General features: G+C 34.9%; 1 protein-coding gene and 1 pseudogene across 1 annotated transcript; both read right to left on the reverse strand.

Annotated features, from left to right (window-relative positions):
* Nucleotides 1-9,635: 9,635 nt before the first annotated feature.
* LOC143613635 (pectinesterase inhibitor 3 pseudogene) lies at nt 9,636-10,203 on the reverse strand (annotated as a pseudogene).
* A 904-nt stretch (nt 10,204-11,107) lies between these two features.
* LOC143613636 (respiratory burst oxidase homolog protein E-like) lies at nt 11,108-16,204 on the reverse strand. Its single transcript, XM_077087291.1, is given in 14 exon segments — nt 11,108-11,390; nt 11,473-11,551; nt 11,647-11,775; nt 11,850-12,201; nt 12,287-12,457; nt 12,535-12,650; nt 12,741-12,766; nt 12,769-12,835; nt 12,935-13,318; nt 13,394-13,816; nt 13,897-14,010; nt 14,089-14,137; nt 14,989-15,148; nt 15,300-16,204. Coding segments are annotated over 14 exon segments (2,754 nt in total). The 5' UTR covers nt 15,874-16,204; the 3' UTR covers nt 11,108-11,280.
* Between the last annotated feature and the right edge of the window lie 2,634 nt (nt 16,205-18,838).

Raw genomic sequence — 18,838 nt, forward strand, 5'->3', positions numbered from 1 at the left:
TACCTGCCAAAAATCAATAAAACTGGCTATTCGTACCCGTATCGAATTTTATGGTACGAATACGACACCGACATTCAATAAAACCGTAAACCACAATCGTAACATATTACCAAAACTATAAACAAACCATAATATCAAACCCATTCATAATCAACTATATATTGAATACCAAAACATACAGATTCTTTCCAGAAAAAACTTATCAAAATGTTTAAACAAAATAAGCAAAATCAAAGAAATTTAATATTCGTTTAATCTTTGATAAATAATTGGAAGATATAAGGCAATTCGTGTTTTGAAAAGCCGGCATGAAGCCTTGAACCTTGAAAAAAAACTACATATTTTAAATAGGTACCGAGTACCGAAATACTCGTACCGATACCCGTTAGTATCGAATACCGAAGCTCTAAAATCTTGAATCTTCGATAAATAATTGGAAGATATAAGGCACTTCGTGTTTTGAAAAGCCGGTATGAAGCCTTGAACCTTGAAAAAAAACTACATATTTTTAATAGGTACCGAGTACCGAAATACCCGTACCGATACTTGTTATTATCGAATACCAAAGCTCTAAAATCTTGGTACCGGTACTTGTACCAAATAGACGAGTACGGGTACGAGTACTGAGCAGGTGCACGTATTTGGAGAAAAAATTTCATCCCTACACCAGCCCAATACGGTAAATTGTGTATGTTATTATTTGTGTTCATATCGATTCAGGACTTGAGTGACCATAAATCATACACCCACTGCTCAGCAGTGTAAATTTATCCGTTTTCATTTGAAAATTTTGAACCTTCTCCCTTCCTTTTTCGTCTAAACTTTCACCACTTACCTTGTTTCAATCTTTCCACCTCCGATTGTAATGTTAACGAATTATTCTAGCATTTATATTTCAAGCAATACATGAGTTTGTTGGTGGGCTTAAAGAAAGATGTGATATAAAGGAGGCCCTATTGAATTCATTTGCGTTTGTTGGTCAGAACTTATTTAGAGCATTCTCAATGAATTCTTTAAATTATATGAGGGGGTTGTTCATATTTTAGATAAAGTTAAAAGTGGTTGTGAAATGAGGAGAGAGAAAATGCAATGGTTAAATTTGGAGAAATACTCTTTTCATCTCTATAATTTTTAAATGTTTTTGAAAATGGTTGTGAGTGAATGAGAGATAAAAGATAATAATAAAAGTATAAAAAGTATTATTTAATTGAAAATGAGAAAGAAAAGATGGTGTTTTTAGTGTAACTATAGAGATAAAAATGGAGAATGAATTGAGAATGCTCTAACTATTCAATATCTATATATATATATATATATATATATATGAAACCTTTAAAATCCTACGTGTCGTGATGTGGTCGCCTCCCCCCTTTATGGAAGCCACTAGATTGCTTAATTTCTAAACGGTGAATTCTCATTGATTTTACCCGGTTTGATCCAAATAACTCTTACACGGGTCATAACTAACTCGGAATCATCTCTAATTTCAACCTCACGGCTCTATCTCTCTCTCTCTCTGTCTCTCTAACCCTAAACCCACTGCCTAACGAGTGCCTTACTAGAACTCTCATCTCCTCATCTTTACAATCATCGTAGGTAATTAAGATTAAAACAATTATCATAATTCTTCGTTAATTGAGTTTGTTTATCGTATCTGTTGTGTATTTGTGTGTTATTCGCTTAGTCACAAACCCTAGTTGTTGTTTTTCGATTGCGTTTTATACCCGCTGACTAATACAATCATTGTATGTTTTTATTTATCTTGCTGTTCTACTACTACTGCTGCTGCTGAACCCTGAACCCTACTACTACTACCGCTGCCGCTGCTGCTGCTGCTGCTACTACTACTGCTGCTACTACTTTGCCCTAACTTACTTTATTATGCTGCTTATTTTCCGTACAGTTTGTGTAGTGATGATAGTGATTTTATAACTTATTGATTGCAACAGTAGATGCAGACGTTAACATTTAGACAAGTAATGAGTTTGAAAAGAATATTACGAAGGAAAGAAGAGGTAAAAGGCCATTGCTTGCCGATGATATAAGTGCTACCATGAAGGATGATGTTGTTACCCTTGGAGATATTGAGTCAACTGATAACTCAAGCTGGATTCAAAGTAGAAAGTTCAGAATTGCAGCCCGAGTATTGACTCATGAAACCGAAGCCTTTGCGGTTAAAGATCATCGTGGCGAATGTATGTCTTTATTCTCTAGATCTTATGAATCAATGCATTTTGTATTTGATTTATTTTAATGATTTTGATAATCATTACTTGGATAATCACTACAGGAAGGTTTCTGTTACTAAGTTTGACAATAAATTTATTTATTTGGTGATTGCATGTGGTAATAACTAATAAGTTGTCTTTTCCTTTGCACTCATGGTAATCGTTCGCTGCCAAGCAACCATTACCGATTTCATCATCAACAACAACACCCCCTAGTACAACTCATGTACCCGGTGCAAAAAATGCGTTTTCGAAACAAAGAAGCTGTACCATTATTTGTAGCATGGCAAGTTCCCTACTCCAACAAAAAGGTAACTACAAAAACGCCTTAATCTTCGTTAATGTTTTACATTTATGTTTATGATAATCGCCTATGATCAGATCTATAACCGACTTATGTATCACGTTTAAAACAAAGTGAGTTACCGACTTATGTATCACGTTTATGATAAACGCCTTATACTTTGTTTTCGAAATCCTTCATTCTTTTATATCAAAATGAGTTCTTAAGTTGCGTAATGCGTTTGTTAAGCTTGCATGAGTGATATCTCCATAATAATTGCAATGTTGGAAAGGGTATTTTGGTAGAATAAACATTTGGGATTTTTTAACGGTTTCCCTTAACACCTCCCATCTTTTTGCCAACATGTTTTTGCTGAACTCGAAGAAGTTATCGCCTTCTGGATATCCAAAACGTTTGCATCGATCTGCAACAACCTGCAAGATCTTTGCAAACCGGAGTTGTGGCTCTTTCGCTACCCCGATTGTGCTCACTTCCATGAATAAGGTACGCGGTTTTCGCAGTTCTATAAATATCAACAAAGTTTTGTGATCGTTTAGTGAAACGGACGAACACCTAACTTATTATCTTCACTGGTGGTGAAGATGGTGCTATACATATGTTTGAGATTCTTAGTCACACGTGTGGTATTTGACTTTATAAAGTCAAAATATGTTTAAATAGTTTAAATTTTAAATATATATACTCTCTTTTTTACCTATTATAGTTTAAATTTTAAACATAAATACGATCAATTTGGTGATATAGGTATGATTATGTTAATAATAGATATTATTAATTTACTTATATCCCCATAATGGAAAGGATTTTAATGTATATATGAATTGATTATATATATATATATCACTGTTTATATCAAAACGTGATTATATATCACTATATAATATCATTATTCCCGTGTAAATCTAAAATCATTATTCATTCAACAACAACAACAACAATAATAATAATAATAATTATTATTATAATTGAATTCAAATCCCTATATGATTTTCGATGTATCTTTACCTATTATATGTATAATACAACTCATATGGAAATCCTTATAAGTAAATCTCAAATCAGATTTAAGAGATCTATTAAATTTAATTTGTAGCTAAATATAATTTAAATAATTTACATTCATTCAACAATAATAATAACTGAATTCAAATCCCTATATAATCTAGAATGTATCTTTACCTATTATATAAATAATACAACTCATACGGAAATCATTATAAATATACAGCCTGTAGCCGCTGATTGTTTTTATTCTCTTCAGGTCAAATTCACCATTGCTGTCTGTCTGTCTGTTCATTCGTAGCGGAATTAACCATCGCAGTTACAGCAGGTATTTTATCTTCTTATTATTATTATTTTTGTATGTTTTAGGTTAGAACTCATGGATGCATTGTTAGTTATATTTATAATTAAAAGAGATTGGTTAATCTGTATGACCACGAGTCACTTTTTTGTATTCGGTTTGGTTTATTCAGTTTCTGTTTATAGCAAATCTGAAACCGAACCAAAATCTTTTTTTTGAAAAACAAAAACAAGTGAACCATGATCTTAATGATGCATATAAGATGTCACCATTAGTTATGCAAGTATTGTTTTTAAGCGATTCGTTGTCAATTCTGCGTGTTCTAGGGTTCATGTGGATCTGAGTTACTAAAGATTTCATGATTATGGATTGTTTATGTTGAATGACCCGAATTTACGGGTATGGGTCTCACCAAACCCAGATAGCCCTTAAACGGGTTATAACATCTCATTAAATTAAAAATTAATCTCACTAAATATTTGATGTGAAAATCCTATAAAATAGGGATATACTAAAAATTAGTATATGATTTTTTTAAAGGTGTTATCTATAATTAAGAAACAATTTTATAGTAAAAAAAATAAGCGGGTCTTTTGTCTCACCAAACCCAGATAACTTTTAAACCGGGTTATAATATCTCATTTATTTGTGAAACCCTTTCATCATCAAACCATAAATATATTATTAACTTTCTTACAATAAATAAAATTAAAATCCAAAAAAATATATAAATATTAAATGAATAATGCAAAACAACCCCCGTATTATTCATGATTACATATTGTTTATGTTAAAGATATGTATTCTAGAATTTCAAACTGCTCACTTTAATTCATACAACTACAAGAATTTGTGCTTGAATGAATGCTCTTACGAGCAGATTTTATAAATTTTTTTAATTAGGATTAAATTTCAGAATTGATTTGCTTAATTAGGACTGGAGTTCAAAAGTGATTTGCTTAATTGTAGTTCAAAAGTGATTTGTTTAGATTCGTTGTCAATTCTATGTGTTCTAGGGTAATTTGAACTTTTGGAATGTGGTCTTTTCGTGAGTCTGAGTTAGAATTTAGTAATACAAAAATTAATGCCTGAAAAAAATGATAGTAGGAAATCTTCTAAAATGTTTTGTATACCACTGAACCAAAAAAGATAAATTCACTAAAGTTTAAAATGTTTTGTATACCACTGAACCAAAAAAGATAAATTCACTATAGTTTTTCTAATTCTTGATAGTTTGGTTAAGGTAGTGCATCATGCTTCTTAAAGTAGTTTCAGTCAATGATGCTGATAGATATTAGATATACATTATATTCAAGCCCCAATATACACTTTGTAAATTAGGGAGATCTTTTGTATGATATACTCAAGTCTAATGACTGTATAATATATACTACTAAATTTAAATCAATGCGTTTGGTGTAGTTTGCGGCGGTTATACTATGATTATTCGGATAAGCATAATCACAGTATAACGAATATTCACTCTGCTCAATACAATCTTAATAATATTAATGCGTGAAACGGATACCAATAAAGTAGTAAACCTTAAATATAAAATAAATAAGCAAGTATACATATGATTCCTTATACATGATTATTTATGGAATGGATACCAAAAACTTCAAGATGTTGAATGATGATGGTGATGCTAATGACAAATCAGTTATGTTGACAAGGGTCTTAAGGAAGTGGATAAACCATGTGCTTGACAAACCTCTTATCATTATTTCTCTGGATTTGATATTATAACTCAGCGTCTAAACAGAAGCATATAACTAGGAAAAAAATGGGTGATAGCAAAAGAAGAGAACATCGTACAACTAAGAATAACAGATTTAATAGGATTTCAAAAGGGGATTCACTAATGTGATGTTTGTATAATAACTAATGTATTTAGAAATTCATAAAAACATATCTAATATCAATTTTAAATTTTAAGTATAGATTACTTGGATCATGGAGATCAGTCTGTTGTGTATAAGATATATGGTTGAAAAAAATGCTTGATCGTTAAAATGTTTTAGTACAAACTTACAGAATGGCAAGAGCTACTTATAACCAACAACCTGCTACAAATATGAAGTTACTTCTTATATGTAACATGCAACAAGATGGCAGAACATACAACCTTCCAACAACTTCAAAGTTGCAGCATTAATTGTAGGATACATCGAGGCGTCGTGATATTTTTGTCAACAAAATAGGAGGCAAATTAGAATATCTTAATGAGTTGCATCCTTCATACGCGTCTCTTCAGTACCCGTTGCTATTTCCTAATGATGAAGATGGTTAACGAACTAAAATCAAGCATAGAGAAGATGAAGACAATGACGATAACAAACGACCTTATACTACAATGAGGGAATGGTTTGCCTTTATGATCCAAGATAGAATTAGTCAATTCTCAAAACAACTCTATAGGCAAAGAAAACTTTTAAAATCACCAGTTATATGTTACTTTTTTACTATATGTGTTAGGCTTTCTACTGTTTGTACACATCAATATCTAAAAACAACTTGTAACCTTTTACAGATTTACGGCCGACGGAAGACCAAATAAAGAACCTTACATTACTCAAAATCCGGAAATCATAAAACAAAACAACTCCAGTTTAACAAGGTATGAGAAAATGTCTTTCCCTTATGAAGAGTCCTTATTTCTTATCAATAATTGCCTTATTCTAGGCGAGCAGTCATACGATTCACAAGTGACCCGTAGGGAGGCTAACCGAGTTAAAGGATATAAATATATTTGTTTAACTAACTTAATTTCGTGGAATTAGTTAACTACGGTTACTTGTATGAATACAGGTATGAGGAGGTAAAGGACGAATTACAAGAGCATGGGCGAAAACGGCGAAGAAAACGGAGCCGGGATGAGAAAGATAAGAAAACAAAAAAAATGAGAAAGAGACCCACCGTGGTCCACGGTCAACACCGTGGGCCACGGTCAAACTGGAACAACGGAGCAGAACCCACCGTACCGTGGGGCTTGAATTGCACCATGGTCTGACCGTAGGCCATGGTTCGGCTTGTAACAGCCGAAATTGGGTGTTATATTAGACCGTTTTTCTTGTCTTTTCATTTACTTTTCAATTGGAACTGTTTGGGGGCGAATTGTGGAGTCTAAGACATTGTTTTTGGTGATTGTAATCATTAGATTGGGTGTTTGATTCTCATGAACAATACAATTGAAGTTACGATGATGCATCAAAGCATGAGTGGCTAACTCCATTGGTGATCATCTTGGATGTAAGGTTAATTGATACACTATGTCATGCTTTGATATCTAGAATAATGACTTTGCAATGTTTGTTTGGTTATTATGGTGTTTGATTCACTGATTGTAAATTGTTGCTTGTATTTGATCATAACCTAAACCATATGTTCTTGGTGCCATAGGCAATCGAGATATCATGGGAGGAATTAGGGTTGAATATTAGTTAATTGATTATTGGGTAACTACCTTGCGTTATATTAATCCAAGTACTTAGTTCCCTTTTATCACAAACAAGTAATCAAACATGAACTATGTCTATGTGGTTCTTTCTAGTAAGCATGAATATTAGTGTTGATTGAAACCTGAAATCTAAGATGATCGCTTTCGTTTAATCAGTTTATAAATCTTAAAAGTTGTTTTGCAAGTGTTTTATTCCATTTTAGTTAATCCAAAAATCAAAAAACCAAATCTGAATTTACTTTTTATGCAATTTTAGTTTAATTTTATTTTCTGTTAAGCTACTGGTAAACACGCATTCCACGAATTCTCTGTGTTCGATACCCACTTACTGCTATCTAGTTAGTTGTATTTGGTTTATCTTTGATTGAGTCTTCGACCTCACGTCAATAATCAACAAACTGGAGAACATAATTTAAAATTTTATTTAGATCGATAACCTTAGAACATATAACAATTTTTGTCACAATAACGAAAGTCGTACAACAGAATAAAAGTGGTGTGTTTTTTGTTTACGGTCATGGTGGGGCAGGAAAAAGGTATTTGTGGAAGGCATTATCTTCAGCCATACGATACCAAAGAAATATTTTTAAACTTTACATCAAGCGGAATCACATCATTATTGTTTTCCGGAGGTGGGACAACACATTCTAGATATCATATTCCGATTAATCTAAACGAGGACTCATCTTGCGTGATGGAATGGGTTTCGGATAAGACCGAATTATTAGAAAAACAAAGCTAAAAATTTGGGATGAAGACCTACAAACACGCATTTCAGGCTCTTGACAAATTCTGCAAAGACGTCTTAAAGTTAAAATCATTATTTGGAGGAAAGGTGGTTGTGTTTGGAGGCGACTTCAGACAGCATCTGCCGGTAATAAAGAAAGGAAGCATGCACCAAATAGTAAACGCTTCTCTGTGTTCGTCCTATATTTGGCATCATTGTCGTGCTCTTAAGTTAACAAGAAACCTAAGGTTAACAATTGGTCAGCCATCGGCTGATATAGAAGAGACCAAAAAATTTTCTAAATGGCTACTAGACATAGGAGAAGGTATAGTCGGTGGACCTAATGAGGGTACGGCAAAAATAGAGATACCAAATGATTTACTTATTGAACAATGTGACGACCTATCATAAAGCTGATTCAGTTTGTCTATCCGGACATTCTAAAGAGCAGCCAAGATCCTACATACTTTCAACAGAGGGGGTTGCTTGCACCAACAAACGAGGTTGTTCATGAGATTAATGATCGTTTGCTTGAATTATTTCCTGGTGACCCGGTCGAGTACTTAAGCTCAGATTCTGTAGCTAAGTCCGACTACATAGATGGAAATGTCGATCCAACTTTATACTCTACTGAAATACTTAACGGTCTTAAAATATCCGGTCTGCCAAACCACAAGCTTATGCTAAAATTCAGCGTACCCGTGATGCTTCTAAGAAATATCGATAAAAAAAAGGGATTATGCAACGTCACTAGGCTTCAGGTTGTTTCTTTGGGCACGCATGTAATCGAAGTGAAAATTCTTTCGGGGAATAATACTAGTGAGAGGATCTCTATTCCAAGAATCGCCATGACACCTCCGATAAGAACATAGCATTCACGTTTACAAGACAGCAATATCCCTTATCAGTTTGCTTCGCTATGACAATTAACAAAAGTCAAGGGCAATCATTAAGTAGGGTGGGTTCGTACTTAAAGAACGATGTCTTACCACACGGACAACTGTACGTCGCACTATTAAGAGTTACGAGCAAAAAGGGTTTGAAGATATTGATTCTTGACAAAAATAGCAAACAGGCTAACAAAACGACAAATGTCGTTTTCAAGGAAATTTTTTCTTATTTGAAATTTAATTGTTATCAATTACAATATTATGATTTCTCAATTTAGTACAATTTCTTATTTGAAATAAAGTTAATTGTTATCACTTACAATATTATGATTTCTCAATTCAGTACAATTTTATAAATAAAATTTTATGAATTCATAATGTTTACTAACAAACATAGTATAAGGTAATGACTCAAACTGGGCTAAATCAATAGCTAAAAAACACTTAAAAGTAATCCGCGTAACACGCTAGCTAAAAGCTAGTAATATGATAATTTGCAGATGTTGCAAGGTGTGAAAAATTATTTTAGTTTATCAGTAACTATGTCAACACAGATTAAACCGTCTACTTTATAGAAACACATTGTTTTATTTATAAAGAGCAACTACCTGTATTGCATACGTACATATAAGTACAAGCAAGAATATATAGCATAATAACCACTGGTTCGCATGATTACATTACATATCAACTGATGATGATAATTATACAAATGAGAATAGAATATGGCTAAAGCCTGAAGCGCTCAAGGGTGATCAAGACGATTGATGAGATAGAGAGCATTACTCGTGACTTTAGCCACATTTATGACCTTCCGTTTAACATCTGACCGAACCCTTCCTTCGACCTCTTTAAACCCATCGAGACATGTATCTTCGTCCGTCAATGCTGCACTGACCCATGTCTCAGCATTGTTCATTTGCCACCGGAACGTGCCTCTTTTGAGCTCCTTGAGTTCACCTAACGTCTTCCTCAAATCATCAACCGAGTCGGCTATTTGGCTAGCACAGTCCTTCACCGCGCCTTTCTCCCTCTGGTCGGTTTATTTTCGTAGGCCCAAAAGATATTTTGACATCTTGGTGGCTCGGGATATGCTGACTCTAATCGCTGCTAATGCCAATTCACGAGGCGTGGTGACGTGTCCGTTGTAAATGGAGAGCGTGTGGTTGCAGACCTTAGGGAAGGTGGCATGCATGCATGATGTTTGGACTAGATCCAGTGAAGGGTAAGCCATGATAGTTGCAATGGAAGTGAGAGCAAGAATGATAATGAAGAAGATGCAAGCAGCCATTGAGATGTTGATCAAAGTGAAGCTTGTTATGTGTGAAGGTGTAGTAGTTGAGAAGCAACTAAATAATATAGCATAGCAGGACAATGATAATAAATTATTAGAAAGGTGATGTGCTGGACATATATAAGACTATATAAACTCTTAGTTGAACCAAACCCGGATATAGAAAGGGTTAGTAAATGACTATTGATGATTGTATAAATGGAGATATGTGGTGTTGTATGAAATAAGAGGAAAGTGCAACAATAGGAGAGGCTGTGAGTTTACTCCTTTTAAATGCCCACCTGCATTTGTTGGCCATTTAACAGTGGACTGATTAAAGATAAGATGGGTCGGGTCATGGTTAGGTTGGTAATACTTCAAAATGATATAGCTAAATAATCAATATATTAGTTGGATTATTATTCTTAGCCAGTTGTATCTTTATATGTATTTAGATATGTTGCTGTTGGTGAGAATGGGACGAGGTGCCATAACTTAGTAGCAAACAATTTGTTATTAATCTGATCGTTTTATATCATCCACATGAGAGATACTCATCCAAAAAGAATGGCTAGCCTCAAATATCATCAACGCATTTTCAAGCTGGTATAAGACGTCAGATATTATGTGCAAAAATACATTTGTGAGTTTTTTGAGTCTGGTTATTATATAAATGGTTAAATATGTTAAAAAAGAAAAAATACTCACATTTTTACTTGTTGCATTACATGAATGTCATCCATGTTGTATGATTTGACCTAACCCCACATCATGTGTTCTGTCCTGATTTTGACTGGACCCAATTGTTTGAACATTGGACATTTGTGGTCCAATTCACATGCATTATGCATTCCAAAAGGCTAAATTCATATGAACTAACAAAGTATTAGTGTGACTCTCAGTTTGTTAAAATCTTTTTATGACTAATTGGAGAGAGCATATATCATCGGTTTTTCATAATTGCAATGGTCTAATTATACAGGTTTACCTACACTAGCTGCTGTATGGTGTACAAATTTACATTCTTTTTTAATTCAAATTTATGAAAAAATATATATGTGTATAAGTACGCATAACATTACGCAATGCTTTAATTCAGAAATACTCCTTGTGAAACTCAAATCGAGTCGATGTCTTGTGACTCATCTCATATGATAGTTTCTTCAGCTCCTTAGCCAGCATTGGCATCCCACAATAAAACACTCCTGAAAGATAAACAACTTTTCTAAACTTTTGACTCGCTATTTGGTCATTCGGATTGAATCGCGATTTTAGAGATTTATTTACCTATGGTTGTATTTGGATGTTTTGATGCTACCTTGCTGAACACCTCTCTCCAATTCGGCCTAGCAAAATGTGTCCTTACCTGCAACAACATTTATGCTTTTTATTAGTCCTGTCCTTGCATATTAGATTAATGTAGCATTGTAGCTAGTTAGTTATTTATTAGGATGATCATACTCTTGTGCCAGATAGGATGTCAACTCCATGTTTGGCATGAGTAAGTGCTTGAACCATAGTGATCAAAGTTGATCTAGCATCACCCTCTTCATAAACACTTGTAAGATAATTGTGCATCTCAATTTGACCCTGTTGCAAATGAATCACAGTCATATCAATTCGTAGACTGTAATGGCATTTAAACAAGTATATTAATTAATTACTTTGTGATCCATTTCCGCGACTTCATTCATGACTCCTTTAAACCATTCAAACGAGCCGGGCTCCCTAGTGACCCAATAGAAATTTGCACTTTTAGTCTTTCTTGATTTCTTCTTTTCATTTGATGATGCCATACTTGAAGATGCCACACTCGTAAGACTATCCCCCGACATACTCGATTCTGTGTTTGAATCTGTTTGATCTTCTATTGCTCGATTGTTGTTTAATAAGTCTCTAAGAATACTTATAAAAGGAGTAGCTCCAATTCCAAGCCCCACAAGAAGTAACACATCATAGTTTCTGTAGTCTTGCGCTGGTGCACCGTAAGGTCCGTCCAACAGTAGCTTCGGTAGCCTGCGTTATTTGTTTTTTCACTTCAGTTTTCTAATTTTAATCATCCATATAACAAACAGAGTTTGTAAATGCCAGATGAAATTACCCTTTTGAATCAACGTCCCCTAGCTTCCTAAACTTGGCTCGCCCAATCGTGCAAGAAGATCCATGATCGTTAGTTAATACTTGCTTCAGCTCCTGGGTCCAGTCTCCAACTGTCCGGATGTGAACACTCAAGTAATCGTCTCCTGGTGATGAAGTTATTGAAAAGGGATGCCTGAAACATCGTCAAAAAAAAAAAATTATCCGCAAGCTATTGAAATTGATGGATAATGTGGACAGTATGTGATATACCATTCGAATGAAGAGATTGAAGGGCATTGCAGAAATATATACTGCCCACTCCGGTACTTAAAACAATTTGGCTTAGACATAATTATGCTGAATACATCTCCTGGTAGAATGGAAACCTGTGAAATAAACATGTTATCGGTGGATTTATGTTAATTGTTTGATAAAAAAATGATTCTTCTTAACTTATGGTATATAATTAATCTCACTTTTATGATTTTAGGGGAGTAGTTTCTGAGCGTCCAGTTCTTAGACTTCTCTCAGCCGCATATATTAAGATTGGAACCGAGATGTACATCCATGTCTGTGAAATTGAAACATATGTTCTTGGTGAGAAAAACATTGAAAATTTTAAGATTTTATATTGTAATTGTTATCCTACAACAAGAGAGAAACATCTTACTGTCTTTTGAGTCCAGTTATGAACCAAGAACAAGAATGATCCATGAACCAAAAGCAATATGTACACCAAACCAAAAAGATGATGCGAAAACCAAAAAGCATTGAATCCGGTTAACCGGTTGAATGGTGATGGCAGCTTCAAAACATTTCTTCTAAAATATCGTGAAGCTAAAGTGAACGCAAATGACATTAATATTAACATTGTGATCCCAGTCACGCCTTCAACCCCGACTATTAACTCCTTGTACGTCGGCTTCTTGTTATGGAAATCTGATGCTATAAGAGCAAACTTTTCTGGTGAAGAGTTTACCAACCGAGGAAAATCACATATCATATGATTTCCAGCATGCAAACCGATTCCAACGGCTATTGCAAAAGCAATTATCTGCAATCCAAATGGATTTTGTCAAGTTCATGGCATGCAAACAAGACATCCGAAAGATCATATATTAACAGTTACCTTGTGAAAATTGATATTGTCATCAAAAGGGATGAACAGTCGTGCGCGTGTAGACCTTAAGAAAGTTAACATGTTTCTACAAACGGGTAGAAGAATAAGAGCCATATTGAGTTTGAGTGTTTCAGCAGCCCCTTTAGCCGTGGTTAAACAATACCCCATGACATGAAAAGCAGCCTTGTTTTTATACTGCCTAAACTTCCATGTAAATAAGCAAGCCATGGTTAAAAACCATAGCAGTAAAATCCAAGTTCTTTGCCAGTTTTCTAATAAAATCCACTTTACAAAATGAGTTAGCCGTTGGACGATGCTTTTAGGCTTCAAGGAATTCAAATTCTGACTCCACCCGCCGCTTGCTATGCTCAGAGGTCTGCTGTAGTTCATGTAAGCTTCCCTTTGCAGTAAAAGTGTTTCCAACTGCCATAACTGTAAAGAAACCGTTGCGTGCTATTTCTTGATAAATTTGTTGTAAGAGTAAGTTTTTAACATTTTTTAAGCTATTGTACCTCGATATAACCAAGATTTTCAGGGTCTAGTTCTTCCATGATCAAAGAAGCGTATTCGTCGGCTTGTTCTTTCAACTTGGACATTCTGTTAGCTGCAGCGCTAAGCACTAGCAACTGCATATATGAATGATATATAGTATGAGGAATGATTTTAGAAAGAATCTTGTGTACAAAATAGATATAAATATGCACCTCTTGAATCTCATCCCGCGTGATTCTTCCATCTTCGTTACTGTCGGCCCTGAATTTATATGAGAGAAAAAATGATGAAAACTTGCTTAGCAAGGATCAAAAATAGCAAATTGGTCAACTTCATCATCAAGGCATATAAGCATAGTTTAAAATCTTGAATTTGGTGGCAAGTCAACAAAGGTCACATTTCCGGTACAAACTATGTTTTTTTTATCCGTGAATTTACCGGTAAGAGTTCTAACAGTAAAAAAGGATGGTTTAAGTAATTTTGTTTTAGATTATATATCATAATCTCAAAAGAAATGTGAGGTCTGATTTAATAAAATAACTAGTATTGGTTGTGACTTGCTAACAAGCAAAGACAAGTCAAGATGAAAACTGTCACAAAAAAAAATATTCTTTAATAAGAAAGAATATTGGTTATAGCATTATTTTTTTAAGCCCACAAAAACAATCATATATTCATATGCGGTAGACTTTATTATTATTATATTCCTTGTAGCCGGTTTGGCTACCGAGCATGCCAAATGACCCAATTACCCCTTGACTCCATAAACACTATAAATTTTGTTGAATAGACTCAAGGGCTAACTAGTAATTTCACATTTTAACAAGCTCGAAGAGCCATTGAATGTTTAGTTTTTGTTTCTGACTTTCTTCCTATTTGCCGCAAAACAGAATTCTTAAATCTGTTGTACATTACAGCATTTTCCATTCTTTCCTATCAGGTCCGACTTGAAAACTCAGTAGACGCAACAACCAGGTAATTAGGTAAAACCGCTTCTCGAAGCCGGCGACCTCTAGTAACCGGACTACCACTAAACCAGAAGACCGTAATGACAGCATTTTCAATATTCGAGTTGACGCCAATGGACAAAATGAGAGTTACAAGAGACATACATGTCGAAGAAGATCTGCAGACGAGCGTCAAAACTTTGATCTGAAATCTGTAACCAAAATTCATGAAGCTCCGCTTTCGTGATCTTCCCCAATTTCTGTTGTCGTCTTCTCGCCAATGCATCGAATACTCCCAACGCAAACTCCTTCGAATCTGCCATTCCTGAAAAAGAAACAACAAACCATAAAGTTTTAACGGGGTTGCAGCACAACTTGTTGTCCGTTTACCTGTCACTTTATTATAATTATAATGGTTTGAATGGTAATTTAAAAGTATTTAAAAAAAAAACAAATTCTTAAAGTTTAACCGTCACCTATGCATTCAGCGAAATCCTCCCGAGCTAACAATCCATCCTCCTTAGCAAGACACGCAAACCGCGCCTCGACGTTCTTCCACAGCTCGTTAACATCGGTACATGTTGTTTTGCTAATAAACCGGAGACCTCCTAGAGCTCTTTGCGCGCTCGATTTGGTTCGAATTAGTTGAGCTTTCTTTTTCCTAGCATCTCTAGACGCGAGCACTCGCTCCACGCGATCCACACTCGCATCCGAAGAAGAAGCACGCGACGAAGAGGACGTCAACCACGAGAATTTCCTACAAAGCCTGGACGAGGCGGCTCTAGCAAGCGGAGACTGTGAAGGAAGATGGTGACTACCCGAATTGTTAGCCGTGGGAGTGACACTGCATAATATAATGGAATCATCTTCCAATTCCAACGTGACTTCAACTAAATCCTGATCATGATCATTGTTTCGATGTAAATCGTTAAGGAATATAGGAAGCATTGCGCCTCCGATTCCGTAGTCGTTGGAATTGGAATGATCAAGGTCCAATATCCGGCTGAAGTTGGATATTCCATCGGAACTCACCGGTGACTCAGACCTCATGATTAGTGAATATGATTCTTTCTTTTAAGCTACATGAATTTGCATCAACATGTAAGGAATGGAATGGAATGAGATGAAAGAGTGGAAAAGGCCTCTCAACCGAAGCGATGGGAGCACACGAATTCAACGCTTGTGTGTTGAGAGTAGTTGAGTCTTGTTTCTTTAACCCCCTGTCTTTTCCAACTTAATTCCACCTTGCTATTATAAACTATAACTATATATGCACCCACCTTCACATTTCAAATTTTCAATATGCTTATTTTGCAAACTTAATCCTTCTACTTTCTCATGTTTACTCTTTCTCCTCCCATCTAGATTTCTTGTACTTGATGATCGTATAGTGATTTGTACAACCAACCCATGTTTGTACTTTTTAGTGAATCACCTTGAGGTTATGGTACCAAATCTTTTTGAAAAGCTCTAGTTGTCATTTTACAATAACTAAAATTCAACATACAGCGTCATAATGGTGAATTTTGCGGATAAACATGGTTTGAACATCAATATTTATGGGACGAAAATCAAAACGATATGCTAGATGAATCTACAAATTATCACACAAAGTGATACAAAATGAGTAGGAGACTGGTAATTCAAACACATAAGAGCCTTATGATAAACTTGGCTAAATAAAAAACAAAATCCATGTTATTTAATCCTAACAATCACACATGCTGATAGTCGTGTAACAAAATAAATCAAAGTAAAATATAAACATCATACAAGATAATAAAACAATTCAAAAGAAACATTTGAAATATAGATTCTTGATATGTCCTCATCTATAATCCTATGCATGAAAAACTCAGGTATAAAGAAACAATAAAGTAATCCTTGGTCTAATCACTTAATTCTTAGTTTACGTTTAATCTTTCCTACGGGGTGATGTACAACGTGGTCGATCCGAGTGTTGTGACCAACAAAAGAGAACACCATGAGCTCGTTATGAGAAGGAGGTGGGGGTCTACTCGTAACCACCTTCCGGCATGAGAATTAGTATATGTTAGTCGAATAATAAGAATCCCCAAATACTAGTGAGTATTTGTGCGGAGAGAAATCACCTTTTTACCGTTGGAAGTGGGTGCTATTTATAGCCGGATGAAAGGAGAGAAGGAGTGGGTCATCTACGTTGTCAAGAGATCCACCAATCATAGGGCTTGCATGTGCTTAAGAAGAGTTGGTGAATAAAACAGTTGACTGATTGTAACATTTGTACTATGTAGTACTACCAACGATGTGTTGTCACAATTCCATTGGTTGGATGTCTCTTTCACCCAGATATCCCTTTTTGTGTCATACCTGGGAAGATCTTGAAGGTCAAGTATTCTAGAACGTCAAAAGGGGTATTTGGCGCAACAAGGAAGACATCTTTTTTATAATTGAATGGAAAAAACTTAGATTGTAATAACTTATGCATCTCTGTCCACGATTCAACCTTAGATTTCACGTCTTGTGCTCGTTTTTTATTGACGTGGTCCCACAGTAGAGGCGCATGTGTTTGCAAGTTAACAGCGCCCACCTTGACTTTGAGGTGATTCGGTATATCTTATAACTTGAAATCTCTTTCCACGCTGCTCATCATGTCGATGAAATCGTCTAGTTATGTGATAACTTCAAAATCAGGGATCTCCTGATAATCGGGTATTATGTTCATATATTAGTACTTTAATTATATAGTTTATTGACTTTATTGTTAGAACTCCGGTACTTCATACATGCTTTTGTATTTCAGATCATTAATCGTTAAAGATGTTAAATTGGAAACTTTAAAGAGTATGGAAGGATATATCAAGAAGGGCGGAGCATGTTTCGGAGTCTTGGGAAGTGTTAGAAGGACTCGGGAAGAGTTTGGATGAGAAACCATATGCCAATGGTAAAAAAAACAAGATGGGTTGACAAAAAGCAACCAAGAAGTAAAACGAGCATATCCTGGGTTAGAAAATGAGTTACGGGACTCATAATATATGAATTTTGGATTTCTCAATGAGAGGAATTTGAATATGAGGTTTTCTTTGGCTGCATATCACGATACAATGTGTATATGTCCATAGTGATACGTGATGAACATAAAAACGTGAAAAAAAAACGGGTTTTGACCTATATGTTCTACTTTACAAACCCTAATCAGAGATCTTGACTTCCATCCGTCTTGGGAAAACAGGGGGCGATTCCGGGAGCTCCGGATCACCTCCAATCACCTCGGGATTCGTAGTTCATCATCCTAAATCAATAGCCGAAGACTAATCGAAGATCATGAGCGACTGAATCCTCTTAAGTTATTTCCGGGATGTAGAGTATTGTAACTTTTCAGTATTTTCTCATGTATTAGAATTGAATGATTCTAAATATTGATTTATGATATATGAACATTGATGTTTGGTATTCTTGAGCATTCAGTCGGTTTAGGTTTATTTTGATCAGAACGATTAGTTTGCCAAATGTTGTGATATGTGTTTCATAGGGTTTGCTGTTTAGTTTAGGTCAATGAAGCATAAAATAACTAGTGTGTTAAATAACATGAGATTACTGTTTAGTTGCATGCTTGAATATTAGGTGTGATTCTGTTCTCGTTAATTTTTAAACTCACTTAAGTGTTCGTTGCTCCAAACAAAACCTGCTAGTGTGACAACACTCGACAAATATTCATAATTGTTTCTCTATAATTGTTTTGTAAATATAATTAAACAAGCGTATGACATTGACTGCATGCTCCTCTAGATTCAAATACTTGATTTACCCTATCTATAGGTAAAATTAGGTTTTTGCATGATCGGTACGACATGATCATCATCTCCATCTACAGACCCAAAATTTGCAACAAACACCTTGATTTTGATCCTAAATCGATTAGGTGGGGGTTAACCATAATGTTTCATAAGGCACACAAACTATTTCAACCTTAAGTTACAATCTAAATATAAATAATAGTTAATTACTACTACAAAACCTTAGTTTGGATCCAGGA

Source organism: Bidens hawaiensis, unplaced genomic scaffold (assembly GCF_021521415.1).
Source record: "Bidens hawaiensis isolate Kalapana, Puna unplaced genomic scaffold, B.hawaiensis_p1.1 tig00037899_1, whole genome shotgun sequence".
Lineage (NCBI taxonomy): Eukaryota > Viridiplantae > Streptophyta > Magnoliopsida > Asterales > Asteraceae > Bidens > Bidens hawaiensis.